We start from the raw sequence: 25,802 nt of genomic DNA on the forward strand, positions 1-25,802 counted from the left end.
GCCCTTTTAACTGTAGCATCCCCACACCTTCAGTAGTAATCACCGCTAAAATCCGGCAAATCCGCCGCACTTTATTCTAGCCTTATTTTTTGGGTACCTAAAATATTTCAATCTCTAAGTCCGGAAATAATGGCCATACCTAGGAACGGGATGCGGTCCTGTATTCCCCCTTGACTTGCTTCTTACACGATAGTATCAAAATTAGAATCGCGAACACAAACTGTTTTTCGAAAAAAAAAATGGGACCACTACTACGCCGACATTCTAGCCGCCATAACTCCGCAGTACGTGTACTGGGCACAAAGTCAATGGGGGCGATGAATACAGCTCCTCGAACTCTATCTCCAGCATAAAGGACAACTCTGTATCCCCGTGCGTTTGGACGGCAGAGACTTGCAAAATTTAAAAAAATGGTCATTTTGACCCTCCAAAAAAGAATTTTTTCTACACAAGGACAATGGGTCGACTCAGGGGCCCGCCCTTTTAACTGTAGCATCCCCACACCTTCAGTAGCAATCACCGCTAAAATCCGGGAAATCCGCCGCACTTTATTCTAGCCTTATTTTTAGGGTACCTAAAATATTTCAATCTCCAACTCCGGAAATAATGGCCATACCGAGGAACGGAATGCGGTCCTGTATTCCCCCTTGACTTGCTTCTTACACGATAGTATCAAAATTGGAATCGCGAACACAAACTGTTTTTCGAAAAAAAAAATGGGAAGGGTTAACCACTACTCCGCCGACATTCTAGCCGCCATAACTCCGCAGTACGTGTACTGGGCACAAAGTCAATGGGGGCGATGAATACAGCTCCTTGAACTCTATCTCCAGCATAAAGGACAACTCTGTATCCCCGTGCGTTTGGACGGCAGAGACTTGCAAAATTTAAAAAAATGGTCATTTTGACAATCCAAAAACGAATTTTTTCTACACAAGGACAACGGGTCGACTCAGGGGCCCGCCCTTTTAACTGTAGCATCCCCACACCTTCAGTAGTAATCACCGCTAAAATCCGGCAAATCCGCCGCACTTTATTCTAGCCTTATTTTTTGGGTACCTAAAATATTTCAGTCTCTAACTCCGGAAATAATGGCCATACCGAGGAACGGGATGCGGTCCTGTATTCCCCCTTGACTTGCTTCTTACACGATAGTATCAAAATTGGAATCGCGAACACAAACTGTTTTTCGAAAAAAAAAAATGGGAAGGGTTTAAACCACCACTCCTCCGACATTCTAGCCGCCATAACTCCGCAGTACGTGTACTGGGAACAAAGTCAATGGGGGCGTAGAATACAGCTCCTCGAACTCTATCTCCAGCATAAAGGACAACTCTCTATCCCCGTGCGTTTGGACGGGAGAGACTTGCAAAATTTCAAAAAATGGTCATTTCGACCCTCCAAAAAAGAATTTTTTCTACACAAGGACAACGGGGCGACTCAGGGGCCCGCCCTTTTAACTGTAGCATCCCCACACCTTCAGTAGTAATCACCGCTAAAATCCGGCAAATGCGCCGCACTTTATTCTAGCCTTATTTTTTGGGTACCTAAAATATTACAGTCTCTAATTCCGGAAATAATGGCCATACCGAGGAACGGCATGCGGTCCTGTATTTCCCCTTGTCTTGCTTCTTACACGACAGTATCAAAATTGGAATCGTGAACACAAACTGTTTTTCGAAAAAAAAATGGGAAGGGTTTAAACCACTACTCCGCCGACATTCTAGCCCCCATAACTCCGCAGTACGTTTACTGGGAACAAAGTCAATGGTGGCGATGAATACAGCTCCTCGAACTCTATCTCCAGCATAAAGGACAACTCTGTATCCCCGTGCGTTTGGACGGCAGAGACTTGCAAAATTTAAAAAAATGGTCATTTTGACCCTCCAAAAAAGAATTTTTTCTACACAAGGACAACGGGTCGACTCAGGGGCCCGCCCTTTTAACTGTAGCATCCCCACACCTTCAGTAGTAATCACCGCTAAAATCCGGCAAATCCGCCGCACTTTATTCTAGCCTTATTTTTAGGGTACCTAAAATATTTCAATCTCTAACTCCGGAAATAATGGCCATACCGAGGAACGGAATGCGGTCCTGTATTCCCCCTTGACTTGCTTCTTACACGATAGTATCAAAATTGGAATCGCGAACACAAACTGTTTTTCGAAAAAAAAAAAAAAAATGGGAAGGGTTTAAACCACTACTCCGCCGACAATCTAGCCGCCATAACTCCGGAGTACGTGTACTGGGAACAAAGTAAATGGGGGCGTTGAATACAGCTCCTCGAACTCTATCTCCAGCATAAAGGGCAACTCTCTATCCCCGTGCGTTTGGACGGGAGAGACTTGCAAAATTTCAAAAAATGGTCATTTTGACCCTCCAAAAAAGAATTTTTTCTACACAAGGACAACGGGGCGACTCAGGGGCCCGCCCTTTTAACTGTAGCATCCCCACACCTTCAGTAGTAATCACCGCTAAAATCCGGCAAATCCGCCGCACTTTATTCTAGCCTTATTTTTTGGGTACCTAAAATATTTCAGTCTCTAACTCCGGAAATAATGGCCATACCGAGGAACGGGATGCGGTCCTGTATTCCCCCTTGACTAGCTTCTTACACGATAGTATCAAAATTGGAATCGCGAACACAAACTGATTTTCGAAAAAAAAATGGGAAGGGTTTAAACCACTACTCCGCCGACATTCTAGCCGCCATAACTCCGCAGTACGTGTACTGGGAACAAAGTCAATGGGGGCGTTGAATACAGCTCCTCGAACTCTATCTCCAGCATAAAGGACAACTCTCTATCCCCGTGCGTTTGGACGGGAGAGACTTGCAAAATTTCAAAAAATGGTCATTTTGACCCTCCAAAAAAGAATTTTTTCTACACAAGGACAACGGGGCGACTCAGGGGCCCGCCCTTTTAAATGTAGCATCCCCACACCTTCAGTAGTAATCACCGCTAAAATCCGGCAAATCCGCCGCACTTTATTCTAGCCTTATTTTTTGGGTACCTAAAATATTTCAGTCTCTAACTCCGGAAATAATGGCCATACCGAGGAACGGGATGCGGTCCTGTATTCCCCCTTGACTTGCTTCTTACACGATAGTATCATAATTGGAATCGCGAACAGAAACTGATTTTCGAAAAAAAAAATGGGAAGGGTTCAAACCACTACTCCGCCGACATTCTAGCCGCCATAACTCCGCAGTACGTGTACTGGGAACAAAATCAATGGGGGCGTTGAATACAGCTCCTCGAACTCTATCTCCAGCATAAAGGACAACTCTCTATCCCCGTGCGTTTGGACGGGAGAGACTTGCAAAATTTCAAAAAATGGTCATTTTGACCCTCCAAAAAAGAATTATTTCTACACAAGGACAACGGGGCGACTCAGGGGCCCGCCCTTTTAACTGTAGCATCCCCACACCTTCAGTAGTAATCACCGCTAAAATCCGGCAAATCCGCCGCACTTTATTCTAGCCTTATTTTTAGGGTACCTAAAATATTTCAATCTCTAACTCCGGAAATAATGGCCATACCGAGGAACGGAATGCGGTCCTGTATTCCCCCTTGACTTGCTTCTTACACGATAGTATCAAAATTGGAATCGCGAACACAAACTGTTTTTCGAAAAAAAAAAAAATGGGAAGGGTTTAAACCACTACTCCGCCGACATTCTAGCCGCCATAACTCCGCAGTACATGTACTGGGAACAAAGTAAATGGGGGCGTTGAATACAGCTCCTCGAACTCTATCTCCAGCATAAAGGACAACTCTCTATCCCCGTGCGTTTGGACGGCAGAGACTTGCAAAATTTAAAAAAATGGTCATTTTGACCCTCCAAAAAAGAATGTTTTCTACACAAGGACAACGGGGCGACTCAGGGGCCCGCCCTTTTAACTGTAGCATCCCCACACCTTCAGTAGTAATCACCGCTAAAATCTGGCAAATCCGCCGCACTTTATTCTAGCCTTATTTTTTGGGTACCTAAAATATTTCAGTCTCTAACTCCGGAAATAATGGCCATACCGAGGAACGGAATGCGGTCCTGTATTCCCCCTTGACTTGCTTCTTACACGATAGTATCAAAATTGGAATCGCGAACACAAACTGTTTTTCGAAAAAACTACTACTCCGCCGACATTCTAGCCGCCATAACTCCGCAGTACGTGTACTGGGAACAAAGTCAATGGGGGCGTTGAATACAGCTCCTCGAACTCTATCTCCAGCATAAAGGACAACTCTCTATCCCCGTGCGTTTGGACGGGAGAGACTTGCAAAATTTCAAAAAATGGTCATTTTGACCCTCCAAAAAAGAATTTTTTCTACACAAGGACAACGGGGCGACTCAGGGGCCCGCCCTTTTAACTGTAGCATGCCCACACCTTCAGTAGTAATCACCGCTAAAATCCGGCAAATCCGCCGCACTTTATTCTAGCCTTATTTTTTGGGTACCTAAAATATTTCAGTCTCTAACTCCGGAAATAATGGCCATAATGAGGAACGGGATGCGGTCCTGTATTCCCCCTTGACTTGCTTCTTACACGATAGTATCAAAATTGGAATCGCGAACACAAACTGTTTTTCGAAAAAAAAATGGGAAGGGTTTAAACCACTACTCCGCCGACATTCTAGCCGCCATAACTCCGCAGTACGTGTACTGGGAACAAAGTCAATGGGGGCGTTGAATACAGCTCCTCGAACTCTATCTCCAGCATAAAGGACAACTCTCTATCCCCGTGCGTTTGGACGGGAGAGACTTGCAAAATTTCAAAAAATGGTCATTTTGACCCTCCAAAAAAGAATTTTTTCTACACAAGGACAACGGGGCGACTCAGGGGCCCGCCCTTTTAACTGTAGCATCCCCACACCTTCAGTAGTAATCACCGCTAAAATCCGGCAACTCCGCCGCAATTTATGCTAGCCTTATTTTTTGGGTACCTAAAATATTTCAGTCTCTAACTCCGGAAATAATGGCCATACCGAGGAACGGGATGCGGTCCTGTATTCCCCCTTGACTTGCTTCTTACACGATAGTATCAAAATTGGAATCGCAAACACAAACTGAGTTTCGAAAAAAAAAATGGGAAGGGTTCAAACCACTACTCCGCCGACATTCTAGCCGCCATAACTCCGCAGTACGTGTACTGGGAACAAAGTCAATGGGGGCGTTGAATACAGCTCCTCGAACTCTATCTCCAGCATAAAGGACAACTCTCTATCCCCGTGCGTTTGGACGGGAGAGACTTGCAAAATTTCAAAAAATGGTCATTTTGACCCTCCAAAAAAGAATTTTTTCTACACAAGGACAACGGGGCGAATCAGGGGCCCGCCCTTTTAACTGTAGCATCCCCACACCTTCAGTAGTAATCACCGCTAAAATCCGGCAAATCCGCCGCACTTTATTCTAGCCTTATTTTTTGGGTACCTAAAATATTTCAATCTCTAAGTCCGGAAATAATGGCCATACCGAGGAACGGGATGCGGACCTGTATTCCCCCTTGACTTGCTTCTTACACGATAGTATCAAAATTAGAATCGCGAACACAAACTGTTTTTCGAAAAAAAAAATGGGACCACTACTACGCCGACATTCTAGCCGCCATAACTCCGCAGTACGTGTACTGGGCACAAAGTCAATGGGGGCGATGAATACAGCTCCTCGAACTCTATCTCCAGCATAAAGGACAACTCTGTATCCCCGTGCGTTTGGACGGCAGAGACTTGCAAAATTTAAAAAAATGGTCATTTTGACCCTCCAAAAAAGAATTTTTTCTACACAAGGACAATGGGTCGACTCAGGGGCCCGCCCTTTTAACTGTAGCATCCCCACACCTTCAGTAGTAATCACCGCTAAAATCCGGGAAATCCGCCGCACTTTATTCTAGCCTTATTTTTAGGGTACCTAAAATATTTCAATCTCCAACTCCGGAAATAATGGCCATACCGAGGAACGGAATGCGGTCCTGTATTCCCCCTTGACTTGCTTCTTACACGATAGTATCAAAATTGGAATCGCGAACACAAACTGTTTTTCGAAAAAAAAAATGGGAAGGGTTTAAACCACTACTCCGCCGACATTCTAGCCGCCACAACTCCGCAGTACGTGTACTGGGAACAAAGTAAATGGGGGCGTTGAATACAGCTCCTCGAACTCTATCTCCAGCACAAAGGACAACTCTCTATCCCCGTGCGTTTGGACGGGAGAGTTGCAAAATTTCAAAAAATGGTCATTTTGACCCTGCAAGAAAGAATTTTTTCTACACAAGGACAACGGGGCGACTCAGGGGCCCGCCCTTTTAACTGTAGCATCCCCACACCTTCAGTAGTAATCTCCGCTAAAATCCGGCAAATCCGCCGCACTTTATTCTAGCCTTATTTTTTGGGTACCTAAAATATTTCAGTCTCTAACTCCGGAAATAATGGCCATACCGAGGAACGGGATGCGGTCCTGTATTCCCCCTTGACTTGCTTCTTACACGATAGTATCAAAATTGGAATCGCGAACACAAACTGATTTTGGAAAAAAAAATGGGAAGGGTTTAAACCACTACTCCTCCGACATTCTAGCCGCCATAACTCCGCAGTACGTGTACTGGGAACAAAGTCAATGGGGGCGTTGAATACAGCTCCTCGAACTCTATCTCCAGCATAAAGGACAACTCTCTATCCCCGTGCGTTTGGACGGGAGAGACTTGCAAAATTTCAAAAAATGGTCATTTTGACCCTCCAAAAAAGAATTTTTTCTACACAAGGACAACGGGGCGACTCAGGGGCCCGCCCTTTTAACTGTAGCATCCCCACACCTTCAGTAGTAATCACCGCTAAAATCCGGCAAATCCGCCGCACTTTATTCTAGCCTTATTTTTTGGGTACCTAAAATATTTCAGTCTCTAACACCGGAAATAATGGCCATACCGAGGAACGGGATGAGGTCCTGTATTCCCCCTTGACTTGCTTCTTACACGATAGTATCAAAATTGGAATCGCGAACACAAACTCTTTTCGAAAAAAAAAATGGGAAGGGTTTAAAACCACTACTCCGCCGACATTCTAGCCGCCATAACTCCGCAGTACGTGTACTGGGAACAAAGTCAATGGGGGCGTTGAATACAGCTCCTCGAACTCTATCTCCAGCATAAAGGACAAGTCTCTATCCCCGTGCGTTTGGACGGGAGAGACTTGCAAAATTTAAAAAAATGGTCATTTTGGCCCTCCAAAAAAGAATTTTTTCTACACAAGGACAACGGGGCGACTCAGGGGCCCGCCCTTTTAACTGTAGCATCCCCACACCTTCAGTAGTAATCACCGATAAAATCCGGCAAATCCGCCGCACTTTATTCTACCCTTATTTTTTGGGTACCTAAAATATTTCAGTCTCTAACTCCGGAAATAATGGCCATACCGAGGATCGGGATGCGGTCCTGTATTCCCCCTTGACTTGCTTCTTACACGATAGTATCAAAATTGGAATCGCGAACACAAACTGAGTTTCGAAAAAAAGATGGGAAGGGTTTAAACCACTACTCCGCCGACATTCTAGCCGCCATAACTCCGCAGTACGTGTACTGGGAACAAAGTCAATGGGGGCGATGAATACAGCTCCTCGAACTCTATCTCCAGCAAAAAGGACAACTCTGTATCCCCGTGCGTTTGGACGGCAGAGACTTGCAAAATTTAAAAAAATGGTCATTTTGACCCTCCAAAAAAGAATTTTTTCTACACAAGGACAACGGGTCGACTCAGGGGCCCGCCCTTTTAACTGTAGCATCCCCACACCTTCAGTAGTAATCACCGCTAAAATCCGGCAAATCCGCCGCACTTTATTCTAGCCTTATTTTTAGGGTACCTAAAATATTTCAATCTCTAACTCCGGAAATAATGGCCATACCGAGGAACGAAATGCGGTCCTGTATTCCCCCTTGACTTGCTTCTTACACTATAGTATCAAAATTGGAATCGCAAACACAAACTGTTTTTCGAAAAAAAAAAAAAAAATGGGAAGGGTTTAAACCACTACTCCGCCGACATTCTAGCCGCCATAACTCCGCAGTACGTGTACTGGGAACAAAGTAAATGGGGGCGTTGAATACAGCTCCTCGAACTCTATCTCCAGCATAAATGACAACTCTCTATCCCCGTGCGTTTGGACGGGAGAGACTTGCAAAATTTAAAAAAATGGTCATTTTGACCCTGCAAAAAAGAATGTTTTCTACACAAGGACAACGGGGCGACTCAGGGGCCCGCCCTTTTAACTGTAGCATCCCCACACCTTCAGTAGTAATCACCGCTAAAATCCGGCAAATCCGCCACACTTTATTCTAGCCTTATTTTTTGGGTACCTAAAATATTTCAGTCTCTAACTCCGGAAATAATGGCCATACCGAGGAACGGGATGCGGTCCTGTATTCCCCCTTGACTTGCTTCTTACACGATAGTATCAAAATTGGAATCGCAAACACAAACTGAGTTTCGAAAAAAAAATGGGAAGGGTTTAAACCACTACTCCGCCGACATTCTAGCCGCCATAACTCCGCAGTACGTGTACTGGGAACAAAGTCAATGGGGGCGTTGAATACAGCTCCTCGAACTCTATCTCCAGCATAAAGATCAACTCTCTATCCCCGTGCGTTTGGACGGGAGAGACTTGCAAAATTTCAAAAAATGGTCATTTTGACTCTCCAAAAAAGAATTATTTCTGCACAAGGACAACGGGGCGACTCAGGGGCCCGCCCTTTTAACTGTAGCATCCCCACACCTTCAGTAGTAATCACCGCTAAAATCCGGCAAATCCGCCGCACTTTATTCTAGCCTTATTTTTTGGGTACCTAAAATATTTCAATCTCTAACTCCGGAAATAATGGCCATACCGAGGAACGGGATGCGGTCCTGTATTCCCCCTTGACTTGCTTCTTACACGATAGTATCAAAATTAGAATCGCGAACACAAACTGTTTTCCGACAAAAAAAATGGGAAGGGTTAACCACTACTCCGCCGACATTCTAGCCGCCATAACTCCGCAGTACGTGTACTGGGCACAAAGTCAATGGGGGCGATGAATACAGCTCCTCGAACTCTATCTCCAGCATAAAGGACAACTCTGTATCCCCGTGCGTTTGGACGGCAGAGACTTGCAAAATTTAAAAAAATGGTCATTTTGACCCTCCAAAAAAGAATTTTTTCTACACAAGGACAACGGGTCGACTCAGGGGCCAGCCCTTTTAACTATAGCATCCCCACACCTTCAGTAGTAATCACCGCTAAAATCCGGCAAATCCGCCGCACTTTATTCTAGCCTTATTTTTTGGGTACCTAAAATATTTCAGTCTCTAACTCCGGAAATAATGGCCATACCGAGGAACGTGATGCGGTTCTGTATTCCCCCTTGACTTGCTTCTTACACGATAGTATCAAAATTGGAATCGCAAACACAAACTGAGTTTCGAAAAAAAAATGGGAAGGGTTTAAACCACTACTCCGCGCACATTCTAGCCGCCATAACTCCGCAGTATGTGTACTGGGAACAAAGTCAATGGGGGCGTTGAATACAGCTCCTCGAACTCTATCTCCAGCATAAAGAACAACTCTCTATCCCCGTGCGTTTGGACGGGAGAGACTTGCAAAATTTCAAAAAATGGTCATTTTGACCCTCCAAAAAAGAATTATTTCTACACAAGGACAACGGGGCGACTCAGGGTCCCGCCCTTTTAACTGTAGCATCCCCACACCTTCAGTAGTAATCACCGCTAAAATCCGGCAAATCCGCCGCACTTTATTCTAGCCTTATTTTTTGGGTACCTAAAATATTTCAATCTCTAACTCCGGAAATAATGGCCATACCGAGGAACGGAATGAGGTCCTGTATTCCCCCTTGCCTTGCTTCTTACACGATAGTATCAAAATTGGAATCGCGAACACAAACTGTTTTTCGAAAAAAAAAAATGGGAAGGGTTTAAACCACTACTCCGCCGACATTCTAGCCGCCATAACTCCGCAGTACGTGTACTGGGAACAAAGTCAATTGGGGCGTTGAATACAGCTCCTCGAACTCTATCTCCAGCATAAAGGACAACTCTCTATCCCCGTGCGTTTGGACGGGAGAGACTTGCAAAATTTCAAAAAATGGTCATTTTGACCCTCCAAAAAAGAATTTTTTCTACACAAGGACAACGGGGCGACTCAGGGGCCCGCACTTTTAACTGTAGCATCGCCACACCTTCAGTAGTAATCACCGCTAAAATGCGGCAAATCCGCCGCACTTTATTCTAGCCTTATATTTTGGGTACCTAAAATATTTCAGTCTCTAACTCCGGAAATAATGGCCATACCGAGGAACGGGATGCGGTCCTGTATTCCCCCTTGACTTGCTTCTTACACGATAGTATCAAAATTGGAATCGCGAACATAAACTGATTTTCGAAAAAAAATGGGAAGGGTTCAAACCACTACTCCGCCGACATTCTAGCCGCCATAACTCCGCAGTACGTGTACTGGGAACAAAGTCAATGGGGGCGTTGAATACAGCTCCTCGAACTCTATCTCCAGCATAAAGGACAACTCTCTATCCCCGTGCGTTTGGACGGGAGAGACTTGAAAAATTTCAAAATATGGTCATTTTGACCCTCCAAAAAAGAATTTTTTCTACACAAGGACAACTGGGCGACTCAGGGGTCCGCCCTTTTAACTGTAGCAATCCCATACCTTCAGTAGTAATCACCGCTAAAATCCGGCAAATCCGCCGCACTTTATTCTAGCCTTATGTTTTGGGTACCCAAAATATTTCAGTCTCTAACTCCGGAAATAATGGCCATACGGAGGAACGGGATGCGGTCCTGTATTCCCCCTTGACTTGCTTCTTACACGATAGTATCAAAATTGGAATCGCGAACACAAACTGATTTTCGAAAAAAAAATGGGAAGGGTTTAAACCACTACTCCGCCGACATTCTAGCCGCCATAACTCCGCAGTACGTGTACTGGGAACAAAGTCAATTGGGGCGTTGAATACAGCTCCTCGAACTCTATCTCCAGCATAAAGGACAACTCTCTATCCCCGTGCGTTTGGACGGGAGAGACTTGCAAAATTTCAAAAAATGGTCATTTTGACCCTCCAAAGAAGAATTTTTTCTACACTAGTAGAAGGGGGCGACTCAGGGGCTCGCCCTTTTAACTGTAGCATCCCCGCATCTTGACTATTAATCACCGCTAAAATCCGGCAAATCCGCCGCACTTTTTCTATCTTTATTTTTTGGGGAACCTAAAATATTTCAGTCTCTAATTGCGGAAATAATGGCCATACCGAGGAACAGGGTGCGGTCCTGTATTCCGTCATTTCAAAATTGAAATGGAAAATAGTACATTACAAAGTTGGGATGTTTTTTCTAATGTATATGACTACATGAAATAGGATGAAGCATAAAAGTTGCAACATAAAATGAATTATCAGAATGTTTTAAAGTTAAAAAAAGAATTAGTAACATTTCATTAATTTCTGCTCTGTAGTGCTCAAGAAGCTATTAACTATCAAAAAGGACAATAATATTAAATTCCAAAAAAATTCGTTAGGCTTTCACTCAGTAGCGGCTCGTCACAAAACTAATGGACGGACAGTTCTACCAATACCATGAATACTATTGAATTCGTAAACTATGTAAAATTTTACTAGTTCTAGAGCACATGTAAAAAGAAAAATGAGTTTATTTCAACACTCACCATTCTCCTGTCTTTCAAAGCTGCAAATCTGTTGAAGATAGCTTCATAAAACGTCTGAGTTTCAATGAAGATCGACAGTATGTCTCCAAGAAGAGCTACGATGTCTAATGATGAAAATCTCTCCGAGTGAATGTTTTCAGTCCTTTCAAAAAAGAAAAATTTCTTTCAACAGAAGAATTTTTTTATTGTTATTTTATACCCATACGGTTCCTCTAATTTCTTAGGACTTTTTAAAAAAACGTAAATCAAGTGGAATGATATAGTAAGTCATCAAGAAATTAAGGATCTTTCTTATTCTCATCTCTCCATTTACAAGGAGGCAATTCTGGTACATTACAAACTACAATATTTGCAACCAGTTTAACACGGACCACAACTTTGAGATTATTTTGCACTTTTTGTGTGGTTGTACTGTTGGCAGAACCGATCACATGCAGACTCCATTCTTCTGGTTGCTTGATGTCCATATCGACCACAGGCAACCACATTGTAAGCTTGCTATTTGCCAAGAAAGTATGTGTCGTTTCCAAAAATATGGTGTAAACCATCTGTCGTTTCCAAGGATACAGTGTAATGCGTTTGTCATTTCCAAGGATACGGTGTAAAGCAGCTATCATTTTCAAGGATACAGTGTAAAGCGTCTGTCACTTCCAAGGATACGGTGTAAAGCAGCTATCATTTTCAAGGATACAGTGTAATGCGTCTGTCACTTCCAAGGATACGGTGTAAAGCAGCTATCATTTTCAAGGATACAGTGTAATGCGTCTGTCATTTCCAAGGATACGGTGTAAAGCAGTTATCATTTTCAAGGATACAGTGTAAAGCGTCTGTCACTTCCAAGGATACAGTGTAAAGCAGCTATCATTTTCAAGGATACAGTGTAATGCGTCTGTCATTTCCAAGGATACGGTGTAAAGCAGCTATCATTTTCAAGGATACAGTGTAATGCGTCTGTCATTTCCAAGGATACGGTGTAAAGCAGCTATCATTTTCAAGGATACAGTGTAAAGCGTCTGTCACTTCCAAGGATACGGTGTAAAGCAGCTATCATTTTCAAGGATACAGTGTAATGCGTCTGTCATTTCCAAGGATACGGTGTAAAGCAGCTATCTTTTCAAGGATACAGTGTAAAGCGTCTGTCACTTCCAAGGATACGGTGTAAAGCAGCTATCATTTTCAAGGATACAGTGTAATGCGTCTGTCATTTCCAAGGATACGGTGTAAAGCAGCTATCATTTTCAAGGATACAGTGTAATGCGTCTGTCATTTCCAAGGATACGGTGTAAAGCAGCTATCATTTTCAAGGATACAGTGTAAAGCGTCTGTCACTTCCAAGGATACAGTGTAAAGCAGCTATCAATTTCAAGGATACAGTGTAAAGCAGCTATCATTTTCAAGGATACAGTGTAAAGCGTCTGTCATTTCCAAGGATACGGTGTAAAGCAGTTATCATTTTCAAGGATACAGTGTAAAGCGTCTGTCATTTCCAAGGATACGGTGTAAAGCAGCTATCATTTTCAAGGATACAGTGTAAAGCAGCTATCATTTTCAAGGATACAGTGTAAAGCGTCTGTCATTTCCAAGGATACGGTGTAAAGCAGCTATCATTTTCAAGGATACAGTGTAAAGCGTCTGTCACTTCCAAGGATACAGTGTAAAGCAGCTATCAATTTCAAGGATACAGTGTAAAGCAGCTATCATTTTCAAGGATACAGTGTAAAGCGTCTGTCATTTCCAAGGATACGGTGTAAAGCAGTTATCATTTTCAAGGATACAGTGTAAAGCAGCTATCATTTTCAAGGATACAGTGTAAAGCGTCTGTCATTTTCAAGGATACAGTGTAAAGCAGCTATCATTTTCAAGGATACAGTGTAAAGCGTCTGTCATTTCCAAGGATACGGTGTAAAGCAGCTATCATTTTCAAGGATACAGTGTAAAGCAGCTATCATTTTCAAGGATACAGTGTAAAGCGTCTGACATTTCCAAGGATACGGTGTAAAGCAGCTATCATTTTCAAGGATACAGTGTAAAGCGTCTGTCATTTCCAAGGATACGGTGTAAAGCAGCTATCATTTTCAAGGATACAGTGTAAAGCGTCTGTCATTTCCAAGGATACGGTGTAAAGCAGTTATCAATTTCAAGGATACAGTGTAAAGCAGCTATCATTTTCAAGGATACAGTGTAAAGCGTCTGTCATTTCCAAGGATACGGTGTAAAGCAGTTATCATTTTCAAGTATACAGTGTAAAGCATCTGTCATTTCCAAGGATACGGTGTAAAGCAGTTATCATTTTCAAGGATACAGTGTAAAGCAGCTATCATTTTCAAGGATACAGTGTAAAGCGTCTGTCATTTCCAAGGATACGGTGTAAAGCAGCTATCATTTTCAAGGATACAGTGTAAAGCGTCTGTCATTTCCAAGGATACGGTGTAAAGCAGTTATCATTTTCAAGTATACAGTGTAAAGCATCTGTCATTTCCAAGGATACGGTGTAAAGCAGTTATCATTTTCAAGGATACAGTGTAAAGCAGCTATCATTTTCAAGGATACAGTGTAAAGCGTCTGTCATTTCCAAGGATACGGTGTAAAGCAGCTATCATTTTCAAGGATACAGTGTAAAGCAGCTATCATTTTCAAGGATACAGTGTAAAGCAGCTATCATTTTCAAGGATACAGTGTAAAGCGTCTGTCATTTCCAAGGATACAGTGTAAAGCAGCTATCATTTCCAAGGATACAGTGTAAAGCAGCTATCATTTCCAAGGATACAGTGTAAAGCAGCTATCATTTTCAAGGATACAGTGTAAAGCAGCTATCATTTTCAAGGATACAGTGTAAAGCGTCTGTCATTTCCAAGGATACGGTGTAAAGCAGTTATCATTTTCAAGGATACATTGTAAAGCAGCTATCATTTTCAAGGATACAGTGTAAAGCGTCTGTCATTTCCAAGGATACGGTGTAAAGCAGCTATCATTTTCAAGGATACAGTGTAAAGCAGCTATCATTTTCAAGGATACAGTGTAAAGCAGCTATCATTTTCAAGGATACAGTGTAAAGCGTCTGTCATTTCCAAGGATACGGTGTAAAGCAGCTATCATTTCCAAGGATACAGTGTAAAGCAGCTATCATTTTCAAGGATACAGTGTAAAGCAGCTATCATTTTCAAGAATACAGTGTAAAGCAGCTATCATTTTCAAGGATACAGTGTAAAGCGTCTGTCCTTTCCAAGGATATTGTGTAAAGCATCTGTCCTTTCCAAGGATATGGTGTAAAACGTCAGTTGTTTCCAACAATACAGTGTCGGCGGTGAGTAGTCTGTGTGTCGCACTGTGTAAGTTGTACTTGACCACCGACAGCAACAAGACAACAGATGTCGACAATGACTTCAGTTTGTGGTCCATGTGAGTTACCATCATTTGTTTCTATACTAATTCCTGACTGTTCACAAGTGGAACATCGTTTTGTGGTTGAGCTGTGATCCGTGTGAGTTGACTCTAAGGAGCACCTATTACAAAAAATTTAATCTCATACTTTTCAAAGTTTTCCCTCCCCCCATATCAAAAACATATTTGAGAAAATGAGTGGAATAAAAATAGTACTTTTTTTAATTACACAAGTAAAATGTAACAAATCCCCAAACGTTTATTTTTCCTACAAAAATATCACATGTCTCTCCACATTTTCACTGCTTCAATTAAATATTTTAAACTAGTAGTCCATTCATTTTGAAGAACTATACATTTTAGATCAGCATACAAAATTTCAGTTTTTTATCTCAAGTAGTTTCTGAATTTAGAACAGTAAAATTGTTTTTTTTAGTACTCTTTTTTTTTCTGCCATTTCTGTACTAAAACAATGAAAAATAATTTGTTTCTGTGGCCAGCTCAAAACTCACCAGCATTGAATTTGTTTATCACACGGTGCAAAGGACATCACTCATGAGGCAACTAAGTCAGTAGATAATGGAGTAGAGTGGTCAGTTCCTTTCCCCCTCCATTGCATACATCGCTGACTAGAATCAAACTTAAGATGTATCATGTGCAGCTATGTTATTTGTAGTGGCTTTTTTAACTTAAATTATTTCTTTGAGCTGTAATTTTAAAACTGAATGATATGTAAAATATCTTGTAGTTTTGTATAGGCTTAGTCGGTTTCTTGAGCTTGTTGAAACTTACATGAGCCGTAAATGAAAGGTAACACATGTTGTGGAATAACTCTGTACTAGCTAATGTAGAAATCAAACAACACTGTTTGGATAAAACTTCCTTTTTTTTAAAAAAAGTGTACTTACCAGAATAAAGTATAAATAATATTAATTTCTGACTAGCCATACCCGTGCGCTCCGCTGCACCCGTTAGAAATAAATATAAAGTAATTACATAATTAAAATAGGACATTTGATCCAGGGAACATTCGTGTTTGATAGAAGGATAAATCGTTTATTATGTTACTTAAATTGTATTAAAAAAATTAAAAAGCGATCATTTTGATCCAGAGACCACTCATTTCGTCATAAAAATTATTTTAGGAAATATAGGAAACGAATGCCTATCAAGTTTTCTGTGCATAAGAAGCTATTTTAATCTTACCTGTCCTCGATTCACTCAGAAGTTACTGTAATAACATTATAGCATTATGTCCATCTAGAGAAACTACACTTTCCAATGGTGAATTAATAATTAATTATACAAATCGGTTAATTTAGCTTCCGATATTACTTCAGACAAACACAGAAACATTGTCTGTAGGCCATGTTTCATAGCTTTCGATTGTTGTTGTCCAAGGTCCCTTATAGACGAAGTCATTTGTTTTTTATTTCATTACACCGCCTTAGATGGCATTGTAATTGTAATTTTGAAACTCATTTATCTCATTAATTATCAGTCCTATCAAAATTTTGCATGGAATAAAACTTATCGAAAATTATTTTTAAAGAAACTTTTGTTATGTAATATTTTTCATGAAAATTAATAATAAGCGAGATATTTCGATTTATTTAATTCAAGCCCCCTTATAACCCCCCTTTTAAATAAAATATTTTGAATGCCATATAGCCTACATTCTAAGTTACAACGAACTTAATTTATATTCCAATTTTCATATAAATCGGTTCAGCCATTATCACGTGAAAAGTCGACCTGGTTGGCGCAGTTGGTATAGCGCTGGCCTTCTATTCCCAAGGTTGCGGGTTCGATCCCGGGCCAGGTCGATGGCATTTAGGTGTGCTTAAATGCGGCAGGCTCATGTCAGTAGATTTACTGGCATGTAAAAGAACACCTGCGGGACAAAATTCTGGCACATCCGGCGACGCTGATATAACCTCTGCAGTTGCGAGCGTCGTTAAATAAAACACAACATTTTTCACATGAAAAGGTAACAAACATCCAGACAAACAGACATACAAAAAAAAATTTCAAAAAAGCGATTTTTGGTTTCAGGGCGGTTAATTATATATGTTAGGACCAATTATTTTTGGAAAATCGAAAATTACGAGAAAAATTTCGGCTACGTATAGATGTACGTTGTACAGGGATTTCACTGTACACTGTATTTCGTGTTTACATTTTTTAGGTAAATATTTATACTGTATTACCTTTTTAGTTAAAACAGAATCCTAAAATAAGCCACAGCTGTTTAATACGCTATTATTATGCAGTTCCTTGAAGGGTGTTCTACCGAGGTTTTACTGTATTGTCTTTTAAATATGTTGGTTGTAAGTTGTGAGCAAATTTGACAAGTGATATTCCCAGTGGCAGTGCATCCTATGCATTCAATGATTCAGAGAAGCCCCAGGAAAAACAATTTAATTGTTTAAATAAATATATTTATAATTTACACTATCATTCTTTGTTCCTTGCTCATCTATCTATACTAATAATAAATGTGTAGCCAAAATTTTTCTGGTAATTTTCGATTTTCCAAAAATAATTGGTGTTAACATGTATAATTAATCATCCTGAAAACGAAAATCGCTTTTTTGAAATTTTTGTTTGTATGTCTGTCTGTCTGTCTGGATGTTCGTTATCTTTTCACGCAATAATGGCTGAACGGATTTAGATGAAAATTGGAATATAAATTAAGTTCATTGTAACTTAGATTTTAGGCTATATGACATTCAAAATTCGTTATTTAAAAGGTGGGTTATAAGGGGGCCTGAATTAAATAAATCGAAATATCTCGCTTATTATTGATTTTTGTGAAATGTGTTACATAACAAAAGGTTCTTTAAAAATGATTTCCGATAAGTTTTATTCATTGCAAAATTTTGATAAGACTGATATTTAATGAGATAAATAAGTTTTAAAATAACAATGCGTTTTATTTTGGCCACCTAATGGACTGTAATGAAACGAAAACAAATGACTTCGTCTATAAGGGGCCTTGGACAACAACAAACGAAAGCCATTCATTTAACATGTTTCTGTGTTTGTATGAATCTCAGAAGCTAAATTAACCGATTTGTATAATTAATTATTATTTCACCATTGGAAAGTGTAGTTTCTCTGGATGGACATAATGCTATAATGTTATTACAGTAACTTGTGAGTGAATCGAGGACTGGTAAGATTAAAATAGAATCTTATGCACAGAAAACGTGATAGGCTATTCTGTACATTATTCGTTTCCTGTAATTCTTAAAATAATGTTTATGTACACATTCATTTTCACCTCAGAGAATTAACGAACAACGAGAGTGTATTGATTTAGTATGCAGTAATAGTACGTTAGCTTAGCATTCCATTATTTTAACTACGCTCAATTGAATTGTGTTAAAATAGATAAAATGAATAAACTGTGCAATAAATGCATAAAGTCAATTCTACTCCATCATTAAGGGCCGTATTCATAGACATTTTTAGCGCGGGCTTTCGGTGGATGATCAGCGTTTGTCGTATTCATAAACCAGTGTTAGCGATAGGATATGATTTGAATTCTGTACTAGTAACCAGCGGATAGCCGGGGCTAGCTTAGTACGCTCGTAGCGTGTGCTGCGAAATGTCTATGAATAGCACCCTTAAAGTTCAAGCATAGGCTTATCATTTAATTGGAAATTTTCTTCCAGCTGAGAGTAAGAGCCTTCAGTTCTTACAAGTATATTTCATTTCAGATCAATTTTTTTTACTGTTTTAGAAGGTTATTTAGATTTCTCAATATTTAATTCTAAGAAGTGCAGCGAAGCGCGCGGGTACTGCTAGTCTTTAATAAATTAACTTGTGGCTCTGATGTATTTTTTTCGTATGAAAACCTATGCACTGCAGAGATTGCATATCTACATGCTTGTACGCTTCCGAGGTTCAATTTCTCCTCTGAAACTCGCCGAGCCAGCGGGACGAGACGCAAGGGTATTTGCTGTGGGGGAAATGTGTGGATGCGCTGGTAAGAGGAGCAGCGCAGCTGTACAGGGACATTGTAATCGTGAGATAGCCAACACGCTCTGGCAGAAACGTAAGACATACGAAGTGATCCAAACTGGAAGTTAGCTTCAATCTGTAGCTGAGATCACGCTTTTCGCATGTGTATGTATGTGTTATTGATTGTTGTATTTATTACTGATTTCTTAAAATCCTTTAGTCGTTCTTGGTGTTTTAGTCTTAATATAGCCTATTCAACTGTGAGTACGATTAGTAGGGAGTGGATTTTTATGTGCTAAAATATTTAAATATATTTATTTTTATGTGCTAAAAAGTACGAAAATATTTACTAAAAATAAAAAAAAAAATATATATTTTTTTTTAATATGACAAATATACCTTACTTAGCTTGAAAAAAAAAATGTTACTAGGTACTCACCAACCACACTTGAGTGCTAGTAGTTGGCCGAGAATTGCAGTGAACAACAAAGGTCATCTCCAAATTCTCCATCACAAATGCATGCCGATCATCTCTGAACGATGACTTATACTGTGAAAACGGTCTTTCCACATCACAGGACGTCAGACGTGCATATTTAAAGAGAGGAATGTCCCAAACACCTACACCATCAGTTTCACCTACAGGCACACCTTCCAATACTTGAGCAACTTCACACATTTTTTATATCCACTGTTTTTCCCAAACACATTCTGGAATTTGTCCCTTAGTAATTGTGCTTCTGAACCTGGTAGCGAGTCTAGTTTAATTTCCATGGCACGCACCTCCCTGTTTCAGACAACAGGTTTTTGGATGTTTCGAGTTTTTTTATGGTGTCACACAAAAAGCTTAGATTTCCTAATAGGAAAGCCAAATCGGTTTTTTAAACAACCATCTTTTTGTATATCATGAAGGATATCGATTGACAAAGCCCGATAACAGGGAAACAGAACAAGATGTATTGCCTTACTTGATAGACATGAGCGAGAGATTTGTTTAAATTAAATAATGTTCATACCCGAGCTCTTATCCGTTGTGTTTCACAAACAAAGCATGGAATGAAATCATCTTCAGCAACAATAAACATTCCTAATTATGTGCTGCAAGATCTCTCCTCCTTGTCCATGTTAATTTATTCTCTAATAATAACACTGATATGCTGCCTAGCAGTTCTCAGAACTTGAGGCGATACTATTACAAAAATGGATCACAGATGCAGCACACAGCGCTTAGAAACACGAAGCAACCAAGAATTCTTAAAAAGATGACGTACTTCTGAGTGACATAATTGATTTAGTTTTAAAATGTTTAAAAGTTCTTGTAAAAAAATTATTTAAGTAAAAAAACTCCAAGATTTATGTGTTTATAATAGATTTCATGAAAATATGTATTTACATAATAATTTTTTTGTAAAAATATGTGTTTTTATGTGAAATAAAATTCGGGTTTTAAACTTGAAACTTCATGTTCGGAATTTTTAACTTTGTTAATTGTGTTTTATCACACACAAAAATAATATTTAATTAAATAGAAATCCGCTCCTTACTGATCAGTATTCGTTTCCAAAGAAAATGAAAGTTCTAATCTTGGAAGATAAGTGTAAAACAAGGAAGCTTGGAAGGCCGTAGCCTTAACTCGATTTAAAGCAAGCACATCTGGTAGGATGGAAGAGAAGGCCTTATTGGCCTTAATCTTGTCAGATTAAGTAAATAAATAAATAGAAATAGAAAGAAGTCGAGGTAAGACATTTTGCAGGGTTTTTGATGTAACAATATAAGAAAGAAACAGCTGAATTTGCGGTTGTGAATCTACAAATAAATTATTTTCTTTCCCGTGTTTGCTATTTGCCAGATTTAAGCCATTTGACATAGAAAATTGAGAAGTATGAGGAATCTATTGCTCGTAAGAATGCTTGCCTAGATTTATCAGACCTTGAAAGAACAGAAATTAGGCAATAGCTTAGCTCAGCTTTCAGGCAGAATATTGACAGACAGAACGATAACATAAGTAAAAATGCCTATGTTCTTTCAAAGATAATTGATCATCATGATCATCATCATCATCAGGCTCATTTTAAGGTAATCATATATTTTAAAGAACCGTAGTATTTTTTTAATTTTTCAGAAATGAGATATTGTTTAAACTGTTGGAAAACTACGTAATATCATAAAAGTAGGGAACCTCCTATCATTTTAGGCACGAACTGCCATTGATTGTTCTCAAACTTGCCTCCTCCCATCTTAAATTCACGACTATGCTAGTAGTGGCAAATTAGATATGATGCTCCTCTCAAGTATCAGTTCGAATCTTGATTGAGGTGATTACCTGGTTTTTTTCCGAGGTTTTCCCCAAGTGTAAGGCGAATGTCAGGTAATCGTTGGCGAATCCTCGGCCTCATCTCGTCAAATACCATCTCGCTATCACCGATTCCATCGAAAAGCACACAATCTGTCTTCAAGCTGTGGTGCATGCAAACATAAAAAAAGATGAATAAATAAAAGCATAATCATCTTGACACATTACAAATAACAGGACTGGCTTCCTACAGTAGAGGGTGCAAGACCTGTCTGTGACCTTATCATATCACCAATGGGTATGGAGGGAGGAAATATGTTTTAGTCTGAGATGAACTTCCGTGTTGGTAGATTCATATAATATTACCCATCATGAAACAAACTCTCTTTCTGGTAGCTCTTTCTTCCCCTCTCGCACAGCTCACATGCCAGGTCTCGCCTCCTCGTCTACAGTATATTCTTAGTACGAAGTGAGTTCAAGTTCTAAGGTCTCAGATATTTTTCTCAGGACTGGGAGCAGATAGAAACATGTGGTTTGGCTTAAAAGACGCGGGCACTCTTTGTGAATGTGTGACAGAGATGGCAGCAGTGTACAGTGCACAGAAACCTAGTGGCAGCAGCTAGAGTGGGAAGCAATTCTGATACTTAAAAAGGCGACGTTCTCGTTACAGCAAGAACATGTAATCAGTAGGGAGCGGATTTTTATGTGCTAAAAAATTTAAATATATTTATTTTTTATGTGCTAAAAAGTATGAAAATATTTGCTAAAAATAATAAAATATTTGTTGTTGTTTTCTAATGCCAGGCGTTTGACAATAAAGTCATTTGACCTCTGCACTCCTATATTTTTCAAAGATATTATCATGGCCAGCCACTGAAGCACAGATTTTGAGGTGTTCTGAATCCATTTCTTGGCTTGAGTTGCACAATGGGCAGTTAGGGGACTGATATATTCCAATTCTATGCAGGTGTTTGGCCAAACAATCATGGCCTGTTGCCAATCTAAATACAGCTACAGACGATTTTCGTGGTAAATCGGGAATTAACTGTGGATTATGAAACTGGCAAGTTGTAGCCGATTTAAGTGAACACCATATTTTAACGTTTTGGTGGCTACTTCATTCACACACAACCCCCAGACTGTCTGGAGGACCACACCTTCTGTTGGTCGACGGGTCCACTGGACCTAGCTGGGAGATCTTGTTGATCACCAGCTTTCCCTCCTTAAGCCCCTGGAGGACGATTTTAGTGCCATAGCAGGTCAGCACTAGGAACAGAAAAGTAGAAAGAGGAGGAAGGGAAGGGAAATGAACCCCTAGGCCTTGAATGCTCTAATGCCGTCGGGGTCGAAGAAAGTAAGAGTTCAGTCAGAGGACTGGATAGGAAAGGGTAAAGAGGGAATTAGGTATTGGATAGAGGAAAATTATACCAAATTCAGTCATTAACTCATCAAGCTGACCGGTGCTAATTGATGAGTAGCCCCTCCCTTTAGTTCAGCTCGTAAAATCATGTGTACTAACAGCTGCACCATGGGAAGGTAGGGATGGGACATTGGGTATTTGTCCAGGTTGGTTCCTTAAAGCCTTCAATGGGAAGGATTAATGGCTCTCCCCCCCTGTATCCGACAGATACCCTTTTGCAGCCATTTCTTTTTTTAATATGACAAAAATACCTTACTTAGCTTGAAAAAAAAATGTTACTAGGTACTCACCAACCACACTTGAGTGCTAGTAGTTGGCCTAGAATTGCAGTCATCTCCAAATTCTCCATCACAAATGCATGCCGATTATCTCTGAACAACGACTTATACTGTGAAAACGATCTTTCCACATCACAGGACGTCAGACGTGCATATTTAAAGAGAGAAATGTCACAAACACAAACACCGTCAATTTCACCTACAGACACACCCTCCAATACTTGAGCAACTTTACACATTTTTTATATCCACTGTTTTTCCCAAACACATTCTGGAATTTGTCCCTTAGTACTTGTACTTCTGAACCTGGTAGCGAGTCTAGTTTAATTTCCATGGCACGCACCTCCCTGTTTCAAACAGGTTTTTTGGATGTTTCGAGTTTTTTATGGCGTCACACAAAAAGCTTAGATTTGCTAATAGGAAAGCCAAATCGTTTTTTTAAACAACCATCTTTTTAGTATATCTTGAAGGATATCGATTGACGAAGCCTGATAACAGGGAATCACAAGACGTATTGCCTTACTTGATAGGCAAGAGCGAGAGACGAGAGATTTGTTTAAATTAAATAGCCTAATATTTATGCAGGAGCTCTTATCTGTTGTGTTTGACAAACAAAACATGGAATGAAAACATTCCTAATTACGTGTTGCAAGATCTCTCCTCCTAGTCCATGTTAATTTATTCTCTAATAATAACACTGATATGCTGTCTAGCAGTTCTCAGAACTTGAGGCGATACTATTACGAAAATGGATCACGGATACACCACACAGCGCTTAGAAACACGAAGCAACCAAGAATTCTTAAAAAGATAACGTACTTCTGAGTGATATAATCGGTTTAGTTATAAAATATTTAAAAGTTCTTGTAAAAAATTTATTTAAGTAAAAAAACTCCAAGATTTATGTGTTTATAATAGATTTCCTGAAAATACGTATTTACATCATTTTTTTGTGAAAATATGTGTTTTTATGTGAAATAAAATTCGGGTTTGAAACTTGAAACTTGACATCCGGAATTTTTAACTTTGTTAATTATGTTTTATCATACGCAAGAAAAATATTTAATTACATAGGAATCCGCTCCTTAATTATTACACACAGAAATGTGAAATCGGCGTAGGTACAATTGAGTGACAATGTGACCTGTTCTGGCCCTTGTTAAAAATGTTTGAACATGTCTGGGCAAGTTTTTGTAGCTGAATGAAGACCTCAAAACATAATGCAAACAACTTTGAAGTGCTCATTCTTCCTACTCACCTGACCTGGCTCCTAGCGATTTTTTGCTTTTCCAACAATGAAAGACACTCTCCTCCACAGCCGCACTGCTATTGCATCAGTGATTTTCCAGTGGTCGAAACAGAAGCGTTCACAGTGGCCATGGCATCATGGCATCGACATTGTGAGAATTGCCTACATCTGCAGGGAGATGAAGTTGAGAAGTGACAGAAGTTTCAAATTTTTACGGCAAGTTTGTCAGAAAAAAAAATTGGAGACCTTAGAACTTGTTATACACAGGGATAGTGTTGATGGATCGTGACACACTGGTACTGAGAGAATGAACGTCACAGATTACAAACAGAAAGTATAATTTATTAAAAGAATGTATATATGTTTCTAGAATAGAACTAAAACTGACTAGCCGGTTATGCCCTTGGAAAAGTGTATTTTCCCCTCATATTCTTCGGTAAAGGAACCAATCCCGGGCAGGGAACCTGTCCTAACACTTCACATATGCACTGCCGGTCACATCCGAAGCCAAAATTAGCCGGGTTGTCTTTCTTCTGCACTGCTTTCAGCTCCGCAGCCAAGATGTCACTACACAGAAATGAGAACGATATGTGGTTACATAGTGACGCGACTAACGGATCTACAGGTACAAAGAATATTACCATTCAGTATACAGACACCCAACTGTACACATTAACACATTCTCAAAAATTGAGATGAAATTCAAGGCAATTAAAACCAATAATTTTATTATACAGAATGGCCATCCTAGTCTATTTTTAAAATTCCCTGACATTTTCCTGTTTTCTAGATACAAAGTAATTTTTCCCCTTGACGTTACATTTCCTCAAATGAAGCTGGAAATAAAGTAGCTGTCCATTAAATAATTAATTTCCAAAATCCTAACACGTAGTATTGATTATTAATCCCTGTAGTAGCAATAGCAGTAACCCAGTATATGATTATGTCTCGTGACCAGAACATAATACGAAATGGAAATATAAAAATTGGAAATTTATCCTTTGAAAAAGTGGAAAAATTGAAATACCTTGGAGCAACAGCTGAAAGTTACAATTTATAAAACAGTTATATTACCGGTTGTTCTGTAGGGTTGTGAAACTTGGACTCTCATTTTGAGAGAGGAACAGACATTACGGTGTTTGAGAATAAGATGCTTAGGAAAATATTTGGGGCTAAAAAGGATGAAATTACAAGAGAATGGAAAAAGTTACACAACCCAGAACTGCACACATTGTATTTTTTACCTAACATAATTATAAATATTAAATCGAGATGTTTGAGATGGGCAGGGCATGTAGCACGTATGGGTGAATCCAGAAATGCATATAGAGTGTTAGTTGGGAGGCCAGAGGGAGAAAGACCTTTGGGGAGGTTGAGACGTAGATGGGAGGATAATGTTAAAATGGATTTGAGGAAGACAGGATATGATGGTAGGGACTGGATTAATCTTGCTCAGGATAGGGATGAACCTCTGGGTTCTCTAAATGCCATAAGTAA

General features: G+C 40.0%; 1 protein-coding gene across 6 annotated transcripts in view; it reads right to left on the reverse strand.

Moving 5' to 3' along the window:
• The window catches only part of LOC138711242 (small ribosomal subunit protein mS25-like), a 149,809-nt gene that overhangs the window by 118,762 nt on the left and 5,245 nt on the right, over window positions 1-25,802 (reverse strand). For 2 of the 6 annotated variants that reach the window (XR_011335366.1, XR_011335365.1), the window contains exons 4-6: window positions 21,389-21,522; window positions 15,609-15,725; window positions 11,721-11,857 (exon numbers count right to left, since the gene is read on the reverse strand). Coding sequence is in view for 3 of the 6 variants with exons in the window: in XM_069842656.1 (XP_069698757.1) it covers window positions 24,701-24,872 (172 nt within the window). In the remaining 3 variants the exon portion in view is untranslated. Of the gene's footprint in view, window positions 1-11,715; window positions 11,858-15,608; window positions 15,726-21,387; window positions 21,523-24,626; window positions 24,873-25,802 lie in introns of those variants that run through there. The other 4 variants (XM_069842657.1, XM_069842655.1, XR_011335367.1 and 1 more) reach the window with 3 other exon arrangements.

This window comes from Periplaneta americana, chromosome 12, assembly GCF_040183065.1.
Source record: "Periplaneta americana isolate PAMFEO1 chromosome 12, P.americana_PAMFEO1_priV1, whole genome shotgun sequence".
Classification (NCBI taxonomy): Eukaryota; Metazoa; Arthropoda; class Insecta; order Blattodea; family Blattidae; genus Periplaneta; species Periplaneta americana.